Here is a 26,089-nt window from a genome sequence, read left to right as displayed (position 1 = left end):
CTTTTGGCGGGTCGGTTGGGTGGCGGGAGTTGGCGGTAGGAGCGCGCGCCGAGCGTTGGCCATGTTGTGCCGCTCGCTGCTCCGCCGCGCCTGGGCCGCGCCGACCCGTGAGTACCGCACCGCACCGCCCCGCGCCCGCGCGGCCGCCCCGCGGCAGCCCTGCCCGGCGGCGGGGTCGCCGCCCCTGCCGCTGCCGGTGCCCTTAGAGCCGCTTTGTCTCCCCGCAGGTCAGGCCGCGGCGTACCCCCTGCAGCACCTCCTGGACAGCTACCAGTGCAGGCGGGAGGATGACCACCTGTCTCACGGGGAGGTGGGCATGCCGGTTCCTCCCTTCGGCTGCGCCTTTTCTGCAGGTAAAAGCTATTTTCTGAACGGCCGTTTTAGGGTCCCGGCTGTGGGTACTGCGCAGGCACGTGCTGGAAGCGGGCTTTTTTCTAAAGTCTCATGACTTGGTTTCACAGTTTCTTGCTGCCTCTTTCATACAAACATGCTTTCTTACATCCAGGAAGAAGCGAATTACACGGTCAGTTATAACAGATAAACTTCTAGGCCAGAAAAGACTTGCAGCTTTTTTTTCAGGAATTCATGAGATGAAGTGCTTGTCCATTAAAGTAAGCTGATAAGAGTGTAATTGCGTGTAGATGTGATATAAATCGGATCATGGAGATCTTATATACCCTAATGGAAAACATTCAGTTAAAGAACTAGCTGCAAAGCGTGTATTTTAATGGCTTTCTGTTTCAGCTTTGTCCATGTCTAGGTTTGTCCTCTTGATGTACAGCTATGACTAAATTAGGCTAAAGATTTGAAAAATTGGGCTTTGTGCAAAATACATAAAAGCTGGAGAAGGATGAAGGAAAGTGAGTGGCAATCCAGGAGCAGGATCTTGCCGCTAGAGGTCCGTCTAGTGCTTCCCTGTGATAAATGGGATGAATGAAGTAAGCTTGGGAGCATAGGTCTTTGGTCTTTAGGTCAAAACTCTCTCATTCACAGGAGGAGTTTAGTACTAGCATGAGCTTATACCTTTCCCTCAGTTGCTTCCTGCTTTTCCAGCTCAGACCCATATAAAGCACTGGGGGTTGTGGAGGGTGGGTAGTAATGATATGAAACAGGAACTATCATAGCTGCCAAAAGAGGCTTTTTATGCAGGAATTGGCTCTTTGAGCCACTGGATCTCCTGTATATAGTAATTCTTGAATGGTGTGTCTAGAAATATTGCAGACAATATTTCTGCATTTTGCAAATGTGAACTAATGTGTAAATATTGTTTATTTTCACAGTAATCTATTTGTTCTGTACTCTGTTAAAAGTGTTTGTGGCCCTTGATGGAGAAGGGATGGTAATGAATTATCTACTTAATACACATAAATTTCATTTTCTCTCAGCCCCAGATTTGGATCATGTCCTGGCAGTTGCAAATGAAGAAGGATTCGTAAGGCTGTATGACACTGAAGCTCAATCTAGCAGCAAACTGATCTTTAAGGGTAAATATTACATAGAATATGATATTTATTTGATGTGACGAATATATGATATACTGGAACCAGAGAAAGCTTCTTCTAAGTTGTTTAAACATAAATATGGACAGTACTTGCATCCTTTCGTATCCTTTCATGAGTGTTGTTTACAACAGTGTGAGAATATTCTTAGATTAGCAGTACTAAATGAATAGTTCTATGTTGCTTTTTATGCCTAAGGCAAGCTGTTGACAAGTAACAAATTTTCTGATTTCAATGTCTGATGTTCTTTTGCATTCTGCAAATGGCTTTACACGGCAATGCACTGAACTCATCTTGACTTCTCTTTTTCTTGTCAGAATGGCAGGCTCACTCAAATGCTGTCTTTGACCTTGCCTGGATACCAAGGGAACACAAGATTGTAAGAAGTCTTTTACCATCTAACTTTATTTTTAACACTTTGGCAACTTGCTGCAGAGAATGACTAAAGCCTTTTATTCTTTCCTTTGAAGGTCACTGCTTCAGGAGACCAGACAGCCAAGGTGTGGGATGTGAGAGCTGGAGAGCTTCTTGGCATATGCAAAGGTCACCAATGTAGCCTCAAGTCAGTTGCTTTTTCTAGGTTTGAGAAAGGTAAATGTTGACGTTTCCTGCTCCTCTGTTTTTCCTCTTCTTTTTCCCTAACACATCAATACTTAGGAGAGTAAAAAAGAACTTTAAAAACCAACGAGCAGTGACCTAGTCAATGAAGCAAAACTAACTTGCTGGAACTTTTTTTAGGAATAGAAGCTGTGTTCACTGTTAAGCTTTGCTATTTTCTGGAGAAAATATATTATTATATTGCATATATTTATATAATATTGTATTATCATAATTTATCTTCGCTTTGAGGAAGTTGGAGTAAAATTAGGGCCTTAGGTGTCAGATCCTAGTGGGTGATCCAATGCTAGTATCTGCCCATTTCTGGTCTTGGACAAGTTTAAGACATGGTATTGGAATAATTCAGAAGCATGTAAACATTCTTTTCAAAAGCAGTTCTTTTAGGAGTAGTAGTAGTAAGGAAAGAGTAGGCAGAGTAAGGAAATTAGTCAAAAAGTGTTGCAGAAATCAGACCTCAATTCTGCATATCTTGCATTGGCATCCCAAGTGTTGCAGCAGAGAAGCCAGAGGCACAGAGGTAGCATTGTACTGGATTCAGTTAATTAAATTAACACTTTTGCATGCTAATAGTTTTCTCTTTTTCTCTCAGCTGTCTTCTGTACTGGAGGCAGAGATGGAAACATCATGGTTTGGGATATCAGATGCAACAAGAAAGGTAACTGAACTTTGAGATATGTATCAGAAGGGTTGAGTATCTTGTGCAAGAAGTAATACTCAAATGTTCTTGTTAGACTGAAGCTTTTGCCATTTTGTAACAGTATCAGATTTGCAGCACAATCTACATGCTGTCCTTATAATATGCTGTGTATCAGAAAGGAGGTGCAAGAAGCACAAAATACGTCCTTGGGTAGGACACCACTGAGATAGATTGGCTGGGTGATTGTGATTAGGGCAGAGACATCTGGAGGGATGAAGTGAAGTTGAGAAACCTTTAGCCAGAGTAGGAAGGAGAGCAGAAAGCACAAGAGCAGAGGAGCTTGTGATTCCTGGGAGCAATTGAATGTATTATGGGAATACCTGCTAAGATCAGAGTGAGCTACAGGGCTCCTTCTGCTCCTCTTTCTGCTTGCTGGAAAAGGTCTGTCTTTTTATTCGCAGATCATGCCCTTAAATCTCTTCTCAGTTCCCTGTTCTGTCTCCAGCAGTTTCCTGGCATGTGCTGCCAGTGTGTCTCGTAGTTTCATCTCTAGCTCTTGAGCCAGCAAGTGAGGGAAAAGGGAAGCTGCACATGATGGGAGTGGAAAGTACAAGGGGGAAAAAGTAGAAAAGTCACCATCTTCTACGACAAAGCTTGCAAAGTATTCAGTTTCATAAAGTGAGGAGTACAGGACAAAAGGATAAATACAAAATGAGGAAATAGAGTGGAAAAACACTGGAAACCTTCCTGTGAGTGTAGTTCTGCTCTGGATGAAATCTGCTGAACACTCCTAATCAGGATGCATACTGAAGGCTGCAGGGTAGCGATTTCCAAAAGCAATTTGGCTGTACCAGTTTTAGCTTCAGTGGCCAACTTACACTGACCGCTGTAATTTTGTGTAGCGTTAAGTTCCTGTTTTCTGTTGTATTCTTCTCATCAGGATCACATGTAACTAACAATTTTTGTTTTCAGAAGGCATTAATGATATTTGAAGGTCAATCTCAGCCATTTTTTAGGAAGTTTTCCAAACTGCTGCCTGTTTAATGAAATGATTGTAAGATCATGTTGGCATGGAAGCTATTAATTGAAATGTCTTTGTTTTCTTTCAGATGGATTTTACAGGCAAGTGAATCAAATCAGTGGAGCACACAATGTGGTTGACAAGCAGACTCCTTCAAAAACAAAGAAGAAGAAGCAGAACCTGAAAGGACTTGCTCCTTTAGTGGTAGGTATCTAGGAGACAAATAAAATGTTGGCCTCTGTTTGGAGGACAGTGTTATGCATACTAGTCTTCCCAAGAAATTGCAAGAGACATCTGGCTTAAATATGGTAAATGCTTCAATTTATTTTTGTAGAGACATATTTTTGTGTCATGGTCGCTTGCTGTAGCTAACTTCAGGCGCTGTTTAATTGTCTAACAACCCACATCATTGAAAGCCATTGCTATATATACATATATGTGTGTGTGTGTGTGTGTGTATATATAGCATATATACAGCATATACATATATATATATATATATATGTGAATGCCATATGAAAATATATATATGTATTTTTTTTTTCCAGAGAGGAGAGATGGCCAGCATTTCTTTTTTTTGGGGGGGGGGGAGCATTCAAATTTTTTTCTTCCAAATTGACCATACAGATGTCTGCCTCACTGGAGTAAAGTCTGGGTTTATTTAATCTATTAAGCCTTATGATGAAGGCAGCTCTGGTTATTGTCAGCAACTGAAGGATATAATCTTAAGGTTCCACTCAAACACTTGCCATTCAGTGACAATTTCACTGGTGGAGAGGTTTGGAGGACTGATGTGTCATGAATGGCATCTGGTATTCCAGCTTCTCCTGCTGTAGTGACTGGGGAGCATGAAACTTATTCAGACAGTAGAGAGAAACCAAGAGAATTAAGCTAGTTCTAAAGGAAAACTCAGTCTGGCCTATGGCCAAGAGGAGTGTAGATTGTCTCTGGCTGAGAGGAGGTTTCCTCAATATTCATTTGGCCTTAAACTAAGAAGCGGATCTTGCTGACCTTGAAAGAAAACAAACAGCTTTTTCTTCTCCTTTAAGGATTTCCAGCAGAGTGTAACTGTGGTGCTGCTTCAGGATGAGCATACTCTTATTTCTGCAGGAGCTGTTGATGGGTAAGGAGGGAGGATGCACATTTTTCTGTGCTGTTCTGCATGTTCTTTGTAGCAATTGGGAACACAGCCCTCTGGCTCACATTAATCTTCTGAGTATTTTGGGTTTGCAGCATGTTGTTTTCAAGCTTTGCAGGTGACATTGACTGTTCAATTCAAATCCCAAAGCTCCTAAAAGCCATACTTAGGCCCTGATACTCTGGCATACAGGTACATGAGATGTCTTCTGTGACTCTTGCAGGAAAGTCAGCTCTATCTGACAACTAAAAAGAACTTTTAACAGTACTGATGGTAACATTGCTTCTAAGTAAGCTCTTCTCTAGAATAGAAAGAAAAAGTTGTGTAGCTCAGAAATAGATGGGCCCCCCTCCCTTCTCAAAGGTACAGGGAAGCAATGGCACAAAGAAGTTAGGAGATATTTCTAAGATCAGACAGTGACCCACAAAGCTACAGTTACTACGAAGTACCTATATCAAATCAGCGGAGCTATGCTGCCAGCTTGCGTTACCTTAGCGGTATGCTGCTTTTCTTTCTTACTGGAGATTGCAGCACTGGGACAAATTGTGCTTATGTGGTAAGAGTTTGTCTGAGCATCTTAGCTGTGGAGCTGAAGGAGAACAGTTCATATCATCTCTATCTATTCTTATGGAGTTATTGGACCACAAGTAAACAAACTGTTGTTAGGCAGTGAGCTATTTTGGGACATTAGTGGGTGGCTGGTGCCTGGATATGTGTAGGCATGCTTGGGAATATGTTGCCTCGAGTCACAAAGAATGCATTCTTTTAGGTGCCAGATCTGTTGCAGCATCTTGGAGCTTGAGCAAACTGCACCATTGATTAACATGGAGATTATCCACTTGGTTCTTGATTTTTCAGCAGGCTGCAAGTAGTCAAAGCCTTTCTGGGGATTGTGATTCCTCTGCCTACAACTCATGACAGAGGCTTGCTCCTGGAAAGCAAGAAAAATATTGAAGCAATTGTCAGAAGTATAAAGGCATCTTTGCTATCCTTTTTACCTGAGAAAAGTTGACTTGCAGGGTCATGTTGTATTTTGTGTTAGTTACAGAACATAATGCTGCCTCCTTATCTATACTCAGCAGAGCAATTGTTTTGCTTTCAGCATGTGTCTGCTCTAGTTTTGCTCACTTGTGTTTCTTATCACTGGACACTTCTCAGCAATGAGCAATCTGTCTTTCTGTACTTCTAGAAGGCTCTACCACCACTGCAAAGCAGATTTAGAAGCTGAAGACACTTGTACTTTTATATTTCAGTGTGATCAAAGTATGGGACTTGCGCAGGAACTATGCCACATATCGTCAGGATCCAGTGCCATTCAAGTCTTTTTGCTACCCTGGGACCAGTACTCGCAAACTTGGTAAGTTGTTGGATAATGCATTTGCCAAAGTGCAACTTGAATCTGAGAAGTACTGACAACCCTATATCTTATCTCTGTGGGCAATTGTGTATCAGACTGACAGGTTCAGCAGGATTTTTTCATTGCCAATACTAAATTTTTAAGTTGAAGACTGAAAGTGCCCCATTTCTACATCATTATACAAAAGATTTTAAAAAGTCTATAGACTTTAACAGTGTATTTTCAGAAATGGAGCTGAAGGAATAATAGAGCTCAGTAGCTAGCATTTAATAATTTCAGTGCACAAGTTGAAATCAGACTGAGCTCCTTTGCAAAGAGAACAGAAGGGGCTGGGTATTTACAACCCAATCTTTGAAAGCTGAGCAATACTTGAAGCTGTTTGTTACTATAAACAATGGTGTTCTTGTTTTTGCTGCTCTATACTTCTTTGTATCTTAGCTCCTTACAATGCTGTGATCCACTACAGTAATTCCAGATGACTTGTCTAATCAGCTATCTTGATATCATGATTGGTATCACACTCAGGAAGATGAGGGAAATTCTCTAGGAGCTGGCTATGAAATAACTTACTGGCAAGGAAAGATTCTTCTTAATCTTAAATCACTAACAAATTAGAGAACAGCTTATTAAACTGAAGCATGAAGGTTTCTACTAATTTTAATTTCTCTTGCTTCAATTGGATATTCCTGTTATGCATTTGTAACTATCAAATAACTGCTTGCCTGTTGTCAAGGTGAGAATTTTCTCAAAAATTCACCCTGAATTGCCATGAGAAAATGTAGATATTGAGCTAGAAACTTTCCTTCTCTAGCAACAGCTCTGTCAAACAAATAAATTCTCTCAATGACAATCTCTTCTGTCATGGAAATTCTTTCAATTCTTTCTCTCTAAGCATTCATTTGATTTTTTTTTTTCCAATAATGGTTTGTACAGAGTTATTTCTTACGAGGAACTTCTGACTTTGTCTTTAGGATATTCTAGTCTGGTTTTGGATTCCACTGGTGCTAATCTGTTTGCTAACTGCACAGATGATAGTATCTACATGTTCAATATGACAAGCTTAAGGACCACTCCAGGTAAGAATGATATCTAGAGAAATAGCTGCAAAAAAGAGTACCGCATACAGCAAGGTACTAAACTTACCCACAAAACCAGGCATATTTAAAATCTAGCAGCAGGCAGGCTGGAATAGTGTTGCATGGATACAGACCTTTACTTCAAATATGGTCTTGATCAGTAATGAAAACATTTTAAGAACTGCAGGTGATTTGGTGGTACAGATACAAAGAGCTTATTCTCAGCCTTGAGAACTCATATCATGTAAACCAGCATTGTAATTGCCACTTGTTGGAACCCTGCTTAGCAGTTCTCTTAAGCAGGCCAAAGATACGGACTATCTCATCACCTTATAGACTATAGATAATTGGCAGTGCTAGCAAACATGTTACGGAGAGTAACAAGACAATTTTCTCCTTTGTAGTGGCTTGCAGGGACAGCTTGAAGGCATAAGAAACCTATTCATTCTCATAAGTCTAAAACTGTCTGGAAGGAAAGGCATCTTTTACAAGAGCTGTTCATATTTAGCAGTTAGCCACACAAGTAAAAGTAATAGCATAAGAATATACACAAGTGCAGATACTGATTCACTTAAATTGAGGCTAACAGTAGTTTGCATATTGACACTAGTTATCTTGTAAGGAATGGTTATATCCAGCTGTTATACATCCAAACCAAGTTTAAATCTTCCCCTTACTGACAATCTGATTTTGTTTTCTTTTTCAAGCTCTATTAGATGTGAATTCATGTAGACTTGTCAACCAGTGTGTTATATTCAGATATTTTAAGATATCACCCTCTTCAATTTAGCTTCTGCAGCAGATTTCTAGGAAAAAAGCATCTTCAGCTTTTTAGATTGCTTCAGTTCTGTATCTGTGACCTACATTGACAAGATGGGTTGCAAACTTTGATGCACTAAGCTGCTTTGTCATGGGCCAATGGATGCTTCTCAGAAAGCAGCAGATCTTATTAGATGCATCCCAGTCAGACATATGATTTAGTTTCCACTGCCTTTTCTTAGTCTTTCAGTTAATTGAAGTTAAATGAACAATGCACCCTTCTGTATGCTCTTCAGGAGAACAGTCCGATGGGAATGCTTCCAAAGCTGAGAAGTAGTGCAAATGTTAAATATTAATAGACCAATTGTTGGTTTTAACCCTGGGTATCACTGCTGAGCTGTGGAAATACTCTTACTGAGCTGTCCCTCTGGGAGAATGGTTTCTCTCTAAAGCACAGGACACTCTGCAGTCTGCCTCTTGATTTAGTTTTTGCCCTGTACTGCCCTGTGTGTAATGGATAAAATCTGGAGAGAAATCTTGATTCACACAGCTGGATTAAAAATGTGTGAATTTTCAGAATGGTTGTGGGAATGGTGTGCTGTTCCTCCCGCAGAGGGCAGCACCAACCTTTGGGTTGGTGTGAGCAGCTGGGGAGGATGCTGGGCCTCTTTCCTTGACCGCAGCTACTCTTATCTAATATTGAGACAGCTTTAGTTTGAAGGAGAATGTGAGGAAATCATTCTGTAATAGGACGTGCCTGTAGGCTCCTCTTAGGAGGATACTCACTGCTCTGTAACTACTGCGTTGAAAGAGCTGCAGGTAAAGATCAAAGGGTCTTTTGGAATCTGGCAACTTTTTGAAAAACACCAAAAGCAGCCATGTGGTCTCTGGTTTGTGAGTCACCTTCCTTGCCAAAAATACTATGGAAAAGGGATTGGATACCCTCCAACCATCTACTAAACTGCTGCTTTCTTGCTGCAGTGTCTTGGATCCTGCAATATTTGTGGTGTCAACACTTCTGAACTTCTTATGCCAGGGCTGGTAGAGGACAAGTCAGTCACACGTGGTGCTAAATTGGGAAACTTGCCCTTTCTACCCTGATAAGAAGTCTGGATGTAGTGTGGCCAAGTGCTCTAGATCCACATTCAGCTCCTGTGTTGGCTATTGGTGCTTCCGGTTCTTACAATACGAAGAACGGCTGCTATTCAGGGTGATGGCTTCAAGGCTTTAACAGGTCAGCTGAAGCATTACTGAGACTTTAAAAATAGGCAATAGAGAAGTGTAGTTGGCATAGTGTATGTTTTGTTGATGAAGTAAAGGTGCTAGCAGCAGCAAAAAAGCAGTAGCAAGTGCCTTTGTTGCTTTAGTGGAAGTAGGCTTTAGCTATGTCTTCTATGTGGCCATTCCTGTTAATTTAGCAGGAGCTGTTAATTTGGCAGGATTGTGGCTACAGGAAGAAAAGACAAGAAATCTTAGCTAGTGTGCTGCTGGGGTAGTCCGGATGATGTCTTGGCCTGATATGGCCTACTGATACGAATGGACAAAAGCTTTAATAGAACGGCCCCTGGTTATTAATGCTATGGAGAGAACTGTTATGGGAAACCTGCTTTGTATCAGAAGCTACAAGGGTTCCCATTGAATAATACTTCCTGCTGCCTGGTGACTGGGGCTCCAAGCCCTAGAGCAAGGGAGCAGCATAACCACTTTTTCTAGAGGATATGTGGCTAGGCAGGAAAAGCCTGTAAGATCAGCCCTGCTTATGTAACCAGCTCCACAGCTGTGCATTGAGGGGTACCTTTTTTTTTATTTTTTGTCTCACAGTGGCCGTTTTCAGTGGACACCAGAATTCTACCTTTTACATCAAATCCAGTGTTAGCCCAGATGACCAGTTCCTGGTTAGTGGTTCGAGTGATTGCAGTGCGTACATCTGGAAGGTGAGATGCTTGGGAGAAACCCAAGTTTGCAGCTCCAGGCTGGCTACCCAGAACTGCTTTGCTCTTTCATTTCATTTGCTTTTCACGTTCACATAGGACACTCCCTGCCTCCCGCTCCTACTTAACGCAGCGTGAGGTTAGCTCCTGGCATGTTGTGCCCAGAGTGTGTTGCTGTCAAAGCTCGATGTAACTATTTAATGTAAAACAGAGCTAACCTCCTGCCATCAATATGTCTCTCATCACTGCTGCTTATTGCAAGTTGCAGATCTTAATCTGGTTTTAATGGGCATTAAAATCCTCTTTCAATCCTGTTGATTCAGCCAGCTATGACAAGTAGACAGTTTTTGGTTCATATTTAGCAGTGGAACGCATTAGCAAAAACCTAACAGTTTAATTGTCTTAAAGGCACTCTTTTTTTCCTTCCCTTTTTTCCAGTTCTTGCTTCAGACATAGCTTTTTCTCATGCTTAATTTACAGTAGTTAAACCCTTTGTATTACAGCAAGGGCTCAGTCAGAGCCTTCAGCAAAATTCCAAAGCACTGTCTGACAGCTGAGAGGCTTAGTCACTTGGCATCTTGCGCTGACGTGCAGGAAATGCAAATGTCACAAAGTTATTAGCAGAGACCTCAGAATGAAACATGCTTCGAGTTCTGTTCCCCATAATTTACAGCCATATGAGAACAGAGTGGACTTTATATCTGAAGAAAAATAGGTAGAAATGTGGGTGACTTTGTTTCAGATATTTTATAATTTTTAGGGTGCTGACTTGCTTACCCCCTTTTGTGATGAGTTCGAAAGCAAAATACAAACCTCAGAGCAGAGGGCCACTCTGCTGTGGTTGTGGTTTGAGCATGTAGTCTCTTTGATTCTGAACTCACTGTTCTTGTGAGTGGCTAGATTATACTCATGCTACTTCTGAGTAAGCAGTAGCATGGCTAGTGGTGTAATTGTAGCCTTCTTAATGTTGTGAGCTTGTTCAGCAAAAATACCTGTGAAAACTTGGGTTGTGCATCTTGCATTCACATGCTTTAGTATTTTCCTGGAACACAGACTGACCTGGGCTAGGAGCATTCAAGGACGTCATAACATCTTGAATTTAAGTAAGCACATTTAAAATGCATTTGCCTACAGAAGACTTTATCGCTATCACATGTGGGTGACAGATGTTATTGCACATTTAGTTAATAAATCATCCGATGATCATCTTTATTTTAATCCCATAGTCATGTTAGAAAGTGGGACTTTCAGGGAACTCGATCTCATTTCAGATCTGTCTTATCCAGAGACTTCTTAATTTGTTTTAAATGAAGGCAGGTTTTACAGAGACTGAAACGTGTCCGTCTCTTCCAGGGATGAGCACTTATGCTGTGAAAATATGTGGTTAGATATTTCATGAGCAATTAACAGGTAATGTCAGAAAGAACTTAACGAAAAGTTCTAGGTCTCCATATTTAGAGAGGAATGGAAGGCAGAGCAAAGACGTTGTCCACCCAGATTGTTTCTTTGAGGAAATCTGGCAGCAGTGCTAAGTTGCACTGGGTCAATATTTCCCAAAGAAAATGCTGAATGGACAGGCATGCTGTTTCAGTCTATTCCACACACAACAGCACTTTCAGGCAATGAACATTTGCTTTGTGCTTTATTTTATTTTATTTTTTTTATTACTAGTCTGATTAATGAACTGACTCTTGAACAACCCTTTGTTTATAAAAACCAATGAGCAGAGAAGTTTCTACAAAAATGGTACAAAGCTAGCATCCTCTGATTCCCTGGAAATAGAAAATGTCCTTTATAGATATGTGCTTCCATAGTTCCATTCTCCTTTGTATCCTCTGGTATGGGCCACTCCAAGGTGATTGTATGAAGAAATCCTTTGGTCTGTTCCCATGTTCAGTTTTTATGCTTCTATATCATCTGATGCATGAAACTATATGCACCACTTCATCCTGAATCTTGAAGATGGATACAACAGCTGTTTAAATGAGGAGGGTAACTGATAAAGCTTTATTTCCTAGGTTTTTCTACAATTTCTCATTTATTAATAACCCTAACCTCCCATCAATATCCTGTCAAATCAGGCAAAAAGTAGCATGAGTTGAGGCTAATCCTGACACGTGCAGGCTGGCCAAATGTCTTTGGCCAAACAATGGATACTGCTGTAATTATGCCCACTTTACATTGTGGGAACACAGTCTTCACAGTCTCCCTGGTAAGCGTGGAGCTGTTTCAAGATCAGTGCTCTTTTTCAGGTGTGGACCTGCTGGCCAATTTCATCCAAAAGTTGAAGTAGATAGATGGGTCCCCTCATTGCAGAACGCCTTGCTTTCTTAAGAAGCAAGGTTAAACTAAAGTTTCTAGACTCTTCATGACATAAGGAAATGCAAACCTAGAAGTTTTTGCAATTCTGTTTTTTCTAGCACCCAAGGAGAAAGATGCACTTTATTGATAATGTAGTCTGGCCTCTTTCTCCTTCAAATTCTGATGACTGCATCCTCCTTTTTTTCACAACAGTGTAAATTAGGTATAATTGGTTTAACTGACACTACTGTACTGCGAAACTAGTGTGAGTGTAGAATCTGGCCCAGCAAGTGTAATTCTCTTTCTCTGCTTTCCTATCAGCAATCAATGGCCACTAGACTGCTATTGTGTCTGTTATACGTGTATAGCAAGACTGCTATTAAATGTAAATGAAGGTGTTCTCTGCACCAAGCTCTCCTGCAGTGCATTCTTTAAATAGAGATTTAGTTTCCATGGTATTGCATGTTTTGGCAGAGGAGGGAATACTCTGAACAAGGCATTTAGTAGATATTTAGTCAAGTGATTGCTTCTGCTGTGCCAGGAAAAAGTGGCCTATTATGATAAACCTGTTTATATCAGAACAACTTCAAGATTTTGAAGCTTCAATTTCAGCTTTGCAGGCTTTTACAGAAGGGGATCCACAAGAGAAACTTGTGCAAAAACCTGAAGCTTTCCCTGATGTCTTGCATCTTCCTTTGAAATCTATGTGCAATATCTCCTCTTTTCCCACACAGTAAAGAATCTGTTCATTCACTTAGTCATTTATGCAAATCCTCCTCATAATGTCACATCAGTAATGGTAACTCATAGCTTCAGAAAGCATTGCCTGCTGAAAGCATGCAAAACTTGGATGTAATCTGTTTGTGTGCATTTGAGTGTGTGTGTATGTTTTCTTCCTCAGGCCAACTAATGCTAGCTTCAGCTGTATCTCTCACTTCCGTGAGCTGCAACTGAAGATTCATAATAATACTGCAGAATAGGAGAAAGCTTTTTATGAAGGCTATAAGAGAAATGAGGATCAATTTAATGAACATGTGTGCTTTAGGGAGCTTTTTATGATCTCTTGAGAGGCTCTCTGATCCAGTTGATTGCCTGGAAGAAGTACTGCCACTTGACAGCTACACAAACACCAATTCTAAAGCCAGTGAAAATTCATCTATTGGATTTTTCTTTTTTTTTCTTTTTTCTTTTTTTTTTTTTTTTTTTGATAAATCATTGACCTAAGATTGGGACATTTGTAAAACAGCAGCAGAATATATTTGCCTATTCTAATTCAAAGTAGGAGTTTCCCAAACCTTTAAGCATCTTACCTAGAACAGACAGGGTTACTTAGTGCAATAATACGCTTGCATAGTATGTTGGGTTGACAACTCTCGAGGCAGAAGTCCTGCATGTAGCAGAGATTAAACAAGTGTTTCCAGGGAAGTCAGTACATCTCAGTGCTGACCAGCTGCTTCACCTCTAGAAATGAAACACAAACTGATTCTGAGAGCTCAGTCAGTCGTTACCTGTCAGAAAAGATTGCCCACAGTGCTTGTTGTGAGGAACGTTACTCAGGTGCCTCTGACAGTCCATGAGGTATTGAAATGAAACCATGGACTTAATATATGAGCTACTGAACAACTGTCATGGCGTAGCTAACCTTATTAATGTCATCCCTATGAAATTAATTCCTTCTTTTCATTAAGACATTAAATCCTACAGAGAACATAGCCTTTCCACAACTGCAAAGAATACAGAAGCTGCGGTGATTTCTGGGAGAGTGTGACACCTCCCAAGATACATCTACTGCTGAAAAGAAGTTCTGCCAGTAAAGGAACGGGGATTTACAGCTGGGTTCTCCTCTCAGCTGTAATGGAATATGATGACAGGCTGAAAGCATTTGGTTTATCTGTGTCATATAGAAAAGACAGAAAGTATTCATACGCTTCACAGGTAGCCTGTGAAGTCCTTTCTTACTAATGTGTATTAGGCTGCGTATCTTCTGATTTTACACCTTTTTTTCCCATGGAATTTTTAAGGTTTCTGAGCCCAGCCTTCTTCCACGGGTACTACTTGGTCACTCTCAAGAAGTTACCTCTGTTGCTTGGTGTCCTTCAGACTTCACTAAGGTTTGTTTTCTAGAAAATCGTCTTTCCTGTGAAACAATAGATGTGATGTGACAACATCTACTTTTCAGAATTTACACAGTGTTTATTTTTTGGAAGGATGTTCTTAGTTAATAACATCCAAAAATGTTCAGTTTGGGGGGCAGTAAGCCAAAGTCATCACATGAATAAAATATATCAAAACTTTTTATTATTTTCAAATAATTCGGACTATTTGATAAGATCTCGTAAACTGTAAATGAGCGAAGATGTCTCCTCATGAGAGCTTGTTACAGTAACTCTAGGAGACAAAACTGTATAGCTATTTCTTCAGGGCTTTCATAAGCTAACAGCTTGTTTTATGGTTCCATATTTATGTCTTCCTTACCTGTCTGACCACTGGTATATGTATCATTTGTACAGAGTGGCAAGAAGTTTTGAATGTCCTTTCAAGAACACATGGATTCTTAAACTGCTATTTTTTTTTCCTAAAGCTGATCTGTTCCTATGACAAAGGTTTGTCACAGGAACCCATGGTGGAATTGGGTCAGGAATTATCCACTCAGTATCACTAAAAGGAAGAGAACTGTGACAGGAAGCTGGTCAGCTTAGCTCAAAATGAGAAATAACCCCGAAAAATCCTAGAAAGTGTCTTAACAATAGCTAGAGTTTCTTTCACTAGACAGCATTAAGCAATTCAGCCACTTTCCCTAATTTTCATTATAGCGCCAGGGCTTCAGAATAGCTTTGCAGTGCAGGAGACAGGAGTCTTGCATACAAGTGTAAGAAGAATTTTTCTAGTTGTATAGGGTGTGCAGGAACACATGAACTATCATTTTAGATTAAATCTGTGGTATATGTAGCCCAGCATCCTGATCATGATGGTTTGGAAATGCAGAACAACATAGTCTTTAAAATCTTTGTCAATACAGGTAAGAAATAGTTAGCTATCATACAAATTCTGAAGCATGAAGACAAATGAAAATTATAATGTTAAGAGAATATGGGAAGCTTGGAGTGATTTGAGAGGCAAAGTTGCTTTCTGTAGGAACAATATTGATGTCATAGGGGTCAGAGTAGAGACATTTTCCTGTCCAGATTACTATGAACTTTGGCCACAATATTTCCTTTTTCTTGCTGCTAATTCCCAAGTGAGTCACTAGATAATTGGTCCAAAGAGAACCATAAAAGTGTGGGATAGACAGGTTCTGTTGCTTCTCTGAAATAGATGCCATAAATCATTTTGGAATGCAATAAACCGAGCCTGGAATATAGACTAATGTTTCTAGCAGTGTTGATTTCTCTGCCAGATACTGCTAACATCAGGGTATGTAGAGATAGTGCTCAAGGCTAGTGCAACAGCCTTCCAATGTCACCTTTTCAGTGTGTTGCAAACGTTTGTCCCCAAGCAGAAAAGGTCGTGAATGACAGAGGCAACACTAGATGCAGGTGCAGAAATGTCTCTATTTGTTTCCAGTTTCTTGGAACATACAGAGTGGGGCATGACTAGGTGACTTTTTTTGTCCAAATAGTTGAAATTTCAAAATACACATCGGCCCTCCCTGAATAGACTGTCATCTGTCACAGAGCTATGCTAACGCAAATGATTACTAGGGGCTGAGACTTCTCTAGCAGGAAAAACGTAAAGGCTTTTTGCCTGTGAGGCAGCCTTTCTCCTTTAAAACCAGTATGTCTGATACACCAGTGGAACAGGATTGTGTTGTCTGGTTTGTTTTATGGGCAAATCCTGTCCCCCCCCCAACGATGGTTTCACCCTGCATTTACATTGGCATGGTGTATCAGGTTCTAGTTCTGTTGGCCTGTGAAACACTAGATGTAGCCTGGTTGCTCCAACAAACTAATTTATGCTGTAGATTGCCACCTGCTCTGATGACAACAGTGTGAGGATTTGGCGCTTACAACGTTGTCCTGAGGAGGAGAAATCGACATTCAGCAAAATCAACTTGGTAGGCTGGGTTACTCAGAAGAAACCAGAAGAACAAGGTGGAGTAGGTAAGGACCCTGGGGTATCTTGCTCTAAATTTTGGGTGTTCTCTGTACCAGCAGAACTTCTGCCTGCCTTCAATTTTTTCGTATTAGTGAATAATTCGTATCACCAGCCAGATTCTCCTACTGGTAAGTACCTCTACCACCAACTAGAGGAGCTAGCTAAAATATCTTACAACTATGCTGAAGTCCCCATGACCAGGCTGCATGGCAAATATGTATCAATACAGCTTATTGGGCAGCCAGATCTTCACTGGGCATCAGCAGGGTAATTGATAATTGACCAGCTAAAGTAGATGTCATGCCTGCATGAACTTCTTTAATTGGGAGAGCTGGAACACAAAATCACAGGCTTCAGAACTGAGTCCTTGCAGCTCCAAATAAACAGGATTTTGTTATTAGCTATTAGCAATACTTTTTTTTTTTTTTTAATCACATAGCAGCTGAGAGCAAGAAGGACACATGCTTCTTTGAATTTCATATTTTACCTAGTAAAGAGCTAGTGGCACATATACAGCCCTGGAACTTTGAATTGTTTCCTTGTGCCCAGCAGACGAATTCAGCACAGTATTCTTTGTTGCTGCTCTTGCGGGTCATTTTTCTTTCTTAACTTCACAGGGTCAGAGGTACTGACTGTCCTGTACCAATGGCACTCAGTAAAAAGACTTTAAAAATACCTGTAGCCAATCGCCATGTATACATAATGTTCCAAATTAATCAATAGCATTCATCCATTCACCTGTTAAAGCTAGTTAATAAATACCATACCCTTCCAGAAAGCCTAGGAGATCAGATAAACCATGCAGCGTATTTCCAAAACTAGCCAATCTGGGCTCTATTACTCAAAAATATCTAAGTTTAGTCTAGATCATTCTGAAATATAAATACAAAGATTTCCCAGCAGGAAAAATCAGTTTGGTGTATATACAGTGTTGCCTCAGTTCTGAACTGCTGCTCCTCTGCAGAAGAGAAGGTAGCCTCTGGACAGTACTGTAAACCAAAAGAAAGGAGCCTTGCATCATAGCATTACTTTTGACTTGTCTGAAATTTGCATTATGTTATGTCAGTGCAAGTGAATGGAGAATAAACTCTCTAAAAGTGAGGTACGATGAGCTGCTCTGTATAGTAGCTCCGAAACTAAGTAGAAAACAGCTCTGCAGCATCTGTTGATGTGACTTCCTGTGTTCCACCTATCTTTTCAAGCCACTCTCCAAATGAATTTCACCTTGGCTAACGCAAATACAGGCTGAAGGTCTCCCAGTCCCCCTAATGGGATAACATTGCATCTAACCTTTTGCCGGTGAATAACAGTCTTGCAGGAAGCTTGCAGGACAATAGAAAGGAGAGTGCCAGGTCTACTCCATAGCTGGTAAATTGTTTGTGTGAGTGCATACACCCTGCTTCAGAGAAGCCTGAGAAATCACTTTGTGTATTATTTTCAGCAAAAGAGAAGTAAGCCTAAGTCTAGTCTCGAAGCCCAAAACCTTAAGTAGTTTGTACACTGAACTTTACAAGTCAGCTTTAGCAATTATACTAGGGGGAAAAATGCTTATTTCTCCTTGTTCTTGCTGCATTAGAGCAGGAAGAAGAGGAAGTACACAGACCTTGCAAACACAACAGCAGGCTTCCTGCTGACCTTGGCTCTTGAACACAAAGCACGTGCTGTTAGAATATAAGAGTTATCTGCAGAGACTGATTCAGAGCTGGCAAGCTGAGTACTATTTCAGACCTGCTGGGATGAGGCCTAGGTAGTTCCTCGCCCATTTATGTGGAACAAATTATGAGGCTGAGGCTGTGTACTGACTGTTGACCTATATCACGAAGTGTGGCAAGTAGTTTCCTTTTCTTTGGAAACTGTTTTTGTGGTTTCACTAAATTGCACTACTTTCTGTATATTTTTGTGTAACAAAACTTCTGGAGCTGGCCTATATCAGAAAAATTCATAGCTCTTAAATCTGGAGGTTCATAGTGTCCCTCTAGAAAACTTACAGCAGAAGGGAGAGAAAGCAGGAAACATCTGAAATAGCTGCTTTGATGTTATGCAGGTGGACTACAGGTATTTACAGTATTCATTGCAAAGAGGCTTGTGCATCCTAATGGAATGGCAACGTAAGTGGAAACAGCTTGGATCTGGCTTAGTACAAGCCTGAACAATGCATACAGCCTTACAAAAAAGCCTGATCTTTATGTTCTGTTTTTAGGCTTCAGGGTATAGTTGGTTTGCTTGTCTCATGGTGTCCGTCCAGCCCTCCAAAACACCTTTACTTTCCTCCCCCCACATCCATAATCTAGTGACGCCACAGTGTAACTTTAGACTGTGGCAGGATTGAGAATGCTCATGTCCAGCTGCTCATGTCCAGCTACTTATGCCATATTTCTGCTGTATGAATTTGTAGATGGTCATTAGGGATTGAGAGCTGCTGAGCTTGCTAGCTTTCTTCTTCCTCTAAGAGCTCAGATTTTTAAGTGCAACTAATTATCCAGCTGAGCTATTGTCTTGTAAGAGCTCATTAAAGTAAAGATTAGGAGAACCAATCTTGGCAGTGATGTTCTCTTCATCCAGTTGAAGCAAGTTGTTACGAAACAGCACATTTCATCAGGAAACAGGCCTTTAACTCTGCTCTGGGCTTCAAAGTGATTTGTAATGGGATCCATTAATATGGAATCCTGTTCAGTTTGTTCTGATGCACCAGTACTAATATATATAAATTTAATTATAGTAAAAGGAAGGATCAAAAGGAGGTTCATATCATAAGTAGTCAGGGTCATGTAGTGGTCACTTGACAGGTTACTTGTGAGAGTCTGGCATTTAAAAGAAATGGCAGGGCATTCCCACTACACTTCTCACTGTCTTTATGAAGTGCTTTACAGTATAACAGCTAATGCTGAGGATTAGGAATTCAAATTAAACTCCTAGTATACAGAAAATGTTTAGAGACCTTGTGCTTATCAGCAGAAATGTGTAAGGTAGCTATTGTGCTATCCTTTTCGATTGCATCACTTCAAGTTAGGTGAACAGAAAGCAGGCATTTAATAGACCCACTAATGTATTATCTGCTGGAGGGTGATAAGGATTAAAAACAACAACAACAACAACAGAAAAAAAAAACTAATATTGCTGTAGACCAGGATGTTTGCTACCTGTGATTTCCACTGTTACTGTCGAGGTCCTAATGCCCCACTTGTAAACCTACCTATGAACATGAAACTACTTGTTTCATGTTTTAAGAAGCTACTGTTTTGAAAGCAGGGGCTTTTACACAGTAGCTATTGAGCTCTAAAGCCATTGTTATACATTTGTCTGGGAATCAGTTGTTTTAGAGAAATGCCTTAGCATAGTGAGAGATTTTATTTTCTTTAGAATTTAAGTCCTTGTACAGGCGGTAAAGAATTTCTCACATTTGTCTAGGTGGGATAAATAACTGGCTACAATCTTTGTACTAATATAGCATCACAGAAATTTCTCTAGCAAAAGGGAGATAGGATGAAAGCATGTCCTTCCCTGTTCTTTTTTATCATAAAATGTACAACTGTTAACACCTGACTAGAAGCATTATTCATATAGTAGGATATTCTTGTATAAGGTTTCCTCAGAGTTACAAGTAGCTATGGGACCTGCTTACAATACCTTTTGTCCCTCAACTCAGTTATGAAACCATTAAAGGTTTTAATTAGGAACCTAATCTTGTCCTCAGACAGCTTCTCATAAGAGAGCTATCTGGACAAAGCTTCTAGGAGGGCTAGATAAACTTAGCAGATTCAAGACCTATTTTGTCTATCCATCAGTCTCTTGGCTGTAGTTCACATAAGCAGTGCTAGTTACAAGAAGGATAGAAGACAGACATCAAGTAAGCATTCTGTTTTAAATTTGCCAATATGATACAGTATTTTAAATAGGACTTGTGTTAGTTTAACTGAAAGAGGATTTATGCAATCTGTAAATCAAAAGGTATGTCTGAGAAGCAGGGTCAGTGCTAAATCCAGAATCTCTTAGCTGGAAGGGCTGTCTTTAGTCTGCTGTTCTGTGTTCCTCATTAGACTACTTATTTCTCCTCTTGCAGGTCTACCAACCAGCCCACAGACTACTCCTGCCAAGGTCTTTACAGTGGGCAACCCATGTATTTCCTCACCTCGTGCAGCTGCCTGTGCTCCCAGTTATTCTGGAGATCTTCCTCTTTCTACAAACACTCCAACAGACTCTCTCAAAACCCAAATGGCCATGATCTGTACACCGGCAAAGCAGAGCAGAGCCAGCCCATGCGCTTCTCCCAAACTGATGCCTTCCACCAAAATGTCCATTAAACATTGGGTTACTAGGACTCCAGGCTCTTCTCCTCTAGACATGGGAAAAAAGGCTCCTTCTCCTAGGAAGGCCCTGGCAGAAGTCACACAAGGTCTCTTGGAGACGGCTTGCACTCCTAAAGCAGCGTACTCACAGTTTGAAAAGCGTGCCAAAAGAAGGCTTGATTGCAGCAAGGAAGATGACGTGGGGCAGAAGTGTCTGCAGACCTGTAGCTGTGTGACTGAACTGGACCATGTAGCTAAGAAATCCAAGCTAAATTTATGTCATTTGGCTGCAGGCCAAAAAGCTGATGAAAGTTCTCTGAGTCTGGCCGAGTTGGATAATGATCGTGAAGGCTCTAGCCACAGCCCAAAAGAGCCTTCTTTTCCTGGAAGCCCTATTAATCCATCAGGATTTAAAACTCCCCCTCTTTTCCGATCTCCTTGCGGGAAAGGAGCTGACGTAGTAGATAAAGAAAATAGTTCACCTGAAAGAAAAAACTGGCTGTCTGTTCTGGGAGAGAAGCTAAGGACTGGCAAAGCTGGCATCCCGAATGCATCAAACAGCCCCCCATCATCTTGTAATCCCAGTGCAAAACGACAAGAGGCAGCAGCAGTGGCCACTTCACCAAAAGCTGTAAGTAGAACAGTCAGTCACAGTGGTATTGAAAGAATTTGTTGCTAGTTACCACTCTCTCCTCGTCTACATTTAGTTCTCTCCTACTCAGGCATTTCAAGAATTATCTGATCACTTTGATTATAGACAAAAAAAAAAAAAAAAAAAAAGGGGGGAGAGAGAGAGAGATGATTTCTGGCCTCAATAAGTCCCAATACTGATCTAACAAGCACACTAATGTTTTCATCTACTAATCTCCTCCATAGAGAAAGAGAATTTCAGAACCTTTTGGTCCCTCATCTGAAAGGGACTTAGAGCATTGAAAGGAGCTAAGAAATCCTTGCAGTCCCCAATTGGATGTTCTAAGGATGAAGCCTTCATCTGAAATAAAGCTCTGCTCCAAGAAACATAATAATGACAGCACCTTTCCTGGCAGATGTACTGTTTATATGTGTTCACTGTCATATCTGTCCATTTATGTTACTGCAAAGTCACTTCAGCATTGGAAGAAAGAGCTAAATTTTATTCTAGCCCAGGTAGCAAAAGAATTTGTTACCCACGCTAAAACTGTAGGGCTAAATTCTACCTTCGATTCCTTCTGTTGAAAACTAATAGAAAATGAAGGCATTGCAGAAGAGTCGGAGGGCAGAATGTGACCTACATAATCCTGCTTTTGATATATGAGAAGCTCATCCTGAGATCTGAAAGTTAAGCTTGTAAAGCAGTTAAAAAGTTGGCATGGGAGGCTGAAGGTTTAATCTGCAAACTGAGATATGATTACATTTTTAAAACAAGTTCATCTGTTCTCTGAAACCAGACTCCAAATCCTACAGTGTCTATAACTTAGATTCATATTTCAGTAAATCATATGTAAATTTTTGATCATCAGATTTCAGTTGCACTCTCAATTGAGTATCTGATGCTAGAAGTTGTTGCCATGACTAAGGGTTATTTTGGTAAGATATCTCCTGCTTTACTCGATTTCATCTCTTTCAGCATTTCTGTCAGATGTGAAGTGGGCAAGCCACTACTCCTCACCTTTAAATCATGCATAGAGTTTGAGCTCTTAGTATTGTAGTTTGACCAAGAAATCTTGGTTATAATAAACCTAGAACTGCTTGTGCTTGATGCTGTACATATTTAAACAGAAGACAAAAATTACCCTGGAGAGAGATCACTACGGAAGAATTTTATTTCTACCTGATATGCTTTACTCAAATCTCAGGATGCTCATGGCCTGTGTTGCATGCAAAACCTGACAAGGTGCTTAGAGTGCCACCAAAACTATTTGATCTATTATATTTTGGAAACCTGCAGCTCTATCGTCGGCTATAGATGAGCTCAAACCGCGGCCAGTGCTTCTCCTAGGGCAGTAAGGCAGCCTCAGGTTTTAGCCAATGTTTCCTGTAGCTACTAAGCTTCTTATCTATGAGACAAACAGATTATAGCAAAGAACCTCTCATTTAGAGTCTTATCTGAGGGGCTAAATAAACTGGAGCAATGATGGAGGGGAGACTCCTGCAGCATACGAAGTGATAATCTTAAAAGATTTCTTCATACTGTTTTTTCTAGGCTGTAACCACTTCAGTTTCCATGAGGAAGATCTGCACATACTTCCACAGAAAGCCACAGAATGACTAGAGCGTGCGGCAGTTGTACCTGGTGGATGTTGACACTGTGTGGTATCAAGACCAGATTTAGCAACACTGACAGAGCAATGCACTGGGATTACACAGCTTCTTGTCAGACCTTAATAAACACGGATTTTATTCTCCTGTTTTTAAACCTGTTAACACTTGAAATCAGCTGAGCATGGAACACTTACACAATGCTTATGGAGATTCATGGTCTCTTAGTGAGTTCAGATGATGGAATATTCAATACATTTTTTTATTTTATAAAGAAAGCTGAATATTTTTCACATGATGACTGATAAATTCCAAAGGCAGGAGCATATTCGCTGTATGTTGCTGACAGGCATGTACAGCTTGTCAATTCATGTTACTAATCTGCTATTGAAATTTTCTGTATTTACGAATCCTGCAAAAAGTCTTTACACCCTCTTGAATAGCAAGTGTTAAGAGTTTTTGTGGAGAAGCTCTTACTGGGGGTAGACCTGAGCCACTTTGTGCTGAGTGGTATTTCTACAACTGTTCCTCTAGTACAGCAGTGACTCTGATTTTGGCAGGAAAGTTATAAATGTGGCTTCCTGTAAATACAAAAGACTTCTAAATGCCCAGTGTATCTGTCTCCATCTGATGGCACAGCTGGTGATTATAGGAGACAAAGTATAGTCAGGTATGTGATGCCTGTACTCCTCTTGCCATCTCCTTCCCTTTCAGTCTGAAAACGTCTGAATTTACAGACTTAGCTGTTAAGGCTTACAACCTGTCACCTCTTTGAAATAAAGTAGTGGCAAGGTGTGTTACAAAGGGTTAGTTTAGTCTATCCTAAATAGACTTAACAGATAGTTGAGCAGTGCCCTCTCACAGATGCAGCCTGTAGCAAAGGTGCTAATAACTGTTTATAAAATAATTCCATAATACTTTTCTAAGCAGCATTTATAAAATAGTATTTTGTAAGTTTGGGGGGCACTTGACATTTTAGAAAGCACTTGCTAGTTTACATATTAATAATAAATACTTTGCCATCTGTAAGTCATCATTGATGCTGATAGAAAAAGATCACTAACTTAAATGAGGTCACAGTCCTGCTGGCTAATGATACTAACTCCTAAGTCATAGGTTTCCATAGGAGTAGCTAATAGGAGATCCACATCTTAGACTGGAGCATTTAGTCTTGCTTCTGGTGTACCAGTTCCTATGAACGTCTTAAAAAATAATCTCTGAATCCCTGTAAAGTCTTCATACTGCAAAAGTATTGAGAACTGAAAGGGATATAATCCAACTAATTCATGTTTTCTATCTGCAAATTTCACATGTACTCTTCAGTGCCATTGAGTAGTATGGTAGCTGAAAGGGATCAGGAAAACATTTTGCTTTATATTTTATTTTGTGGACTGTATTCTGCAAGAAAATAAACAACATGGGAGAAACTGGCTTTTGTGATAGTTCTCTTATACAGCTGCAAAGCAAAAATAAGCATGCAGTGTGTTTTTTTAAAAAAGTGGTTATGAAGTTTCAGCTTTTGGCTGGAGCTAGGGTATGAACAGGACCAGAACAGCTTTCAGACAAATTTAATTCTGTCTTAATTGTAATTAATCAGAGCAGTTGTGTATGGTTCCAAATGTCTTACTTAGAGCCTGTTTTCCCTGCAGGATTCTTCCATTCAGTTTGTAAGTGGCAGGTAACAGAGTAAGCAGATCTGGGTACTCTTGAAGTACCTGAGATTCTGGTCAGCAATTTCAAAAGCAATGGGATTTCATGTTCTTCCATATCTTTTGCAGTATTTTCCTACTCCAGAAATGTCCTACATGTAAACTATTATCTAGAGTGATAATCATTAATGGGCAAGCACTTGGATTAATCATCTTGCATGGACCTATGAGATTCTTCTTCCTTTTAAATTGTATTTGATTAGTAGAACAGCTTGTTTCATGGACAACCAGCCATAATTTCTTTCCTATTAAGCTGAGCTCAACTTGTCTGAGAGTCTAGGAGAAGAAACGGAAACTTATTTCCTATGGCCAAGCACCTTGGTCTTATAAAATCATGACTGCAGAAGTTTAGAAAAAGAGGCACTGATAGGAAACCTACATTAAGTGGTTTAAGGTAGCAAGCACCACCTTCACCTGCGACACGTGCTGAATTAAGCATCAGGAATTATGCCCTTAAGGACCTCTTGTGCTGAGCCAGCAGGCTGTATTTCTGAACTATTTTTTAAAGGATTGCCAAAAACATTACTTCGTGTTTTATAATCAAATGAGATATTTTGAGATATTATTCCAAACCCTCTCTCTCTCTCTCTCTATATATATATGTATATCTATACATACATATATATATATATATATATATATATGTAGATCACACTTTATGCATCTTGCAGAGTTTTCCCTGCAGATGCTGCTGCTGCAGGTGTCTCTGCCCTCACTGTTTGCCTTCTGATTGCCACCTAGAGACCTGCGTCTGTGTGTACATGCGTGTGTGTGTGTGCATGCGTGTGTGTGTGCACGCACGTCTCTAGGGATGAGGACCTGGAAGAGCAAGGATCCAGGACGAGCTAATGCACTGACGTCTTGTGTGTGCAAGGCCAGCTGCTGGACGGATCCCCGGTGTGCAGGTACCTGTGTGTGCACATGTCTGAGGGAGGTAAACCTCAGTTTATCGTTCTATTCCTGTTCTTGCAGGAGGTGCTAAATAGCCAAAAAACAACAATAGTCAGATGATCTCCCTGCTCCTTAGGACTGTAAAGCCAGTTACACCATACATTACAGCACTAGCAAAGTAGGCCTGTGTTGACAAGAGTTTTGGCAAATATTGGTAGATTGTATTACCGAATTATTCAGTGTCACCATTATTTTTATTCTGCTAATTTTCTTGGATTTACTGAGGGAGGAAAAGAGAATGTACGTGGTGAGATTAGGGAATTGATTGGATTCTTGAAAGCAGCATGTGACAGAAATAAATCAAGCCCTGATTTGCTTGAGTAGACTTTGATTCGGTGTAGGTAGCTGATAACAAGGTGGTAAGTGAAAGTTAGAAGTGTTGCACCACAGGAAACCAGTTGCTTGCACACGGGCAATTTTAAGAAGTGAGACTGAGGTAACAAAGAGAAAACTGGCATTTGCAGAAGTAGGCA

At 40.4% G+C, this 26,089-nt stretch overlaps 1 protein-coding gene across 1 annotated transcript; it reads left to right on the top strand.

The window, feature by feature from the left end:
• Positions 1 to 61: 61 nt before the first annotated feature.
• On the top strand, positions 62 to 24,367 carry DTL (denticleless E3 ubiquitin protein ligase homolog). Its single transcript, XM_062573576.1, has 15 exons — positions 62 to 107; positions 228 to 353; positions 1,386 to 1,484; positions 1,817 to 1,878; positions 1,970 to 2,090; positions 2,707 to 2,772; positions 3,864 to 3,979; positions 4,825 to 4,898; positions 6,167 to 6,270; positions 7,242 to 7,346; positions 9,927 to 10,039; positions 14,359 to 14,448; positions 16,299 to 16,437; positions 20,493 to 21,349; positions 22,901 to 24,367. Exons 1-15 carry the CDS (start codon positions 62 to 64, stop codon positions 22,967 to 22,969), a joined length of 2,187 nt encoding a protein of 728 aa, XP_062429560.1. The 3' UTR covers positions 22,970 to 24,367.
• Positions 24,368 to 26,089: the final 1,722 nt, after the last annotated feature.

This window comes from Rhea pennata, chromosome 3, assembly GCF_028389875.1.
Source record: "Rhea pennata isolate bPtePen1 chromosome 3, bPtePen1.pri, whole genome shotgun sequence".
NCBI classification, from domain to species: Eukaryota; Metazoa; Chordata; class Aves; order Rheiformes; family Rheidae; genus Rhea; species Rhea pennata.
Note: the sequence above shows the minus strand (reverse complement) of the source record. Positions and strands in the feature narration are given on the sequence as shown.

What these genes read in the sequence shown, in the direction of transcription:
- DTL (XM_062573576.1), top strand. Translation starts at nt 62, where the DNA reads ATGTTGTGCCGCTCGCTGCTCCGCCGCGCCTGGGCCGCGCCGACCC. An exon ending in CAGCAAACTGATCTTTAAGG is followed by an intron (nt 1,485 to 1,816) that starts GTAAATATTACA and finishes TTTTCTTGTCAG; the next exon opens with AATGGCAGGCTCACTCAAAT. An exon ending in GACCAGTACTCGCAAACTTG is followed by an intron (nt 6,271 to 7,241) that starts GTAAGTTGTTGG and finishes CTTTGTCTTTAG; the next exon opens with GATATTCTAGTCTGGTTTTG.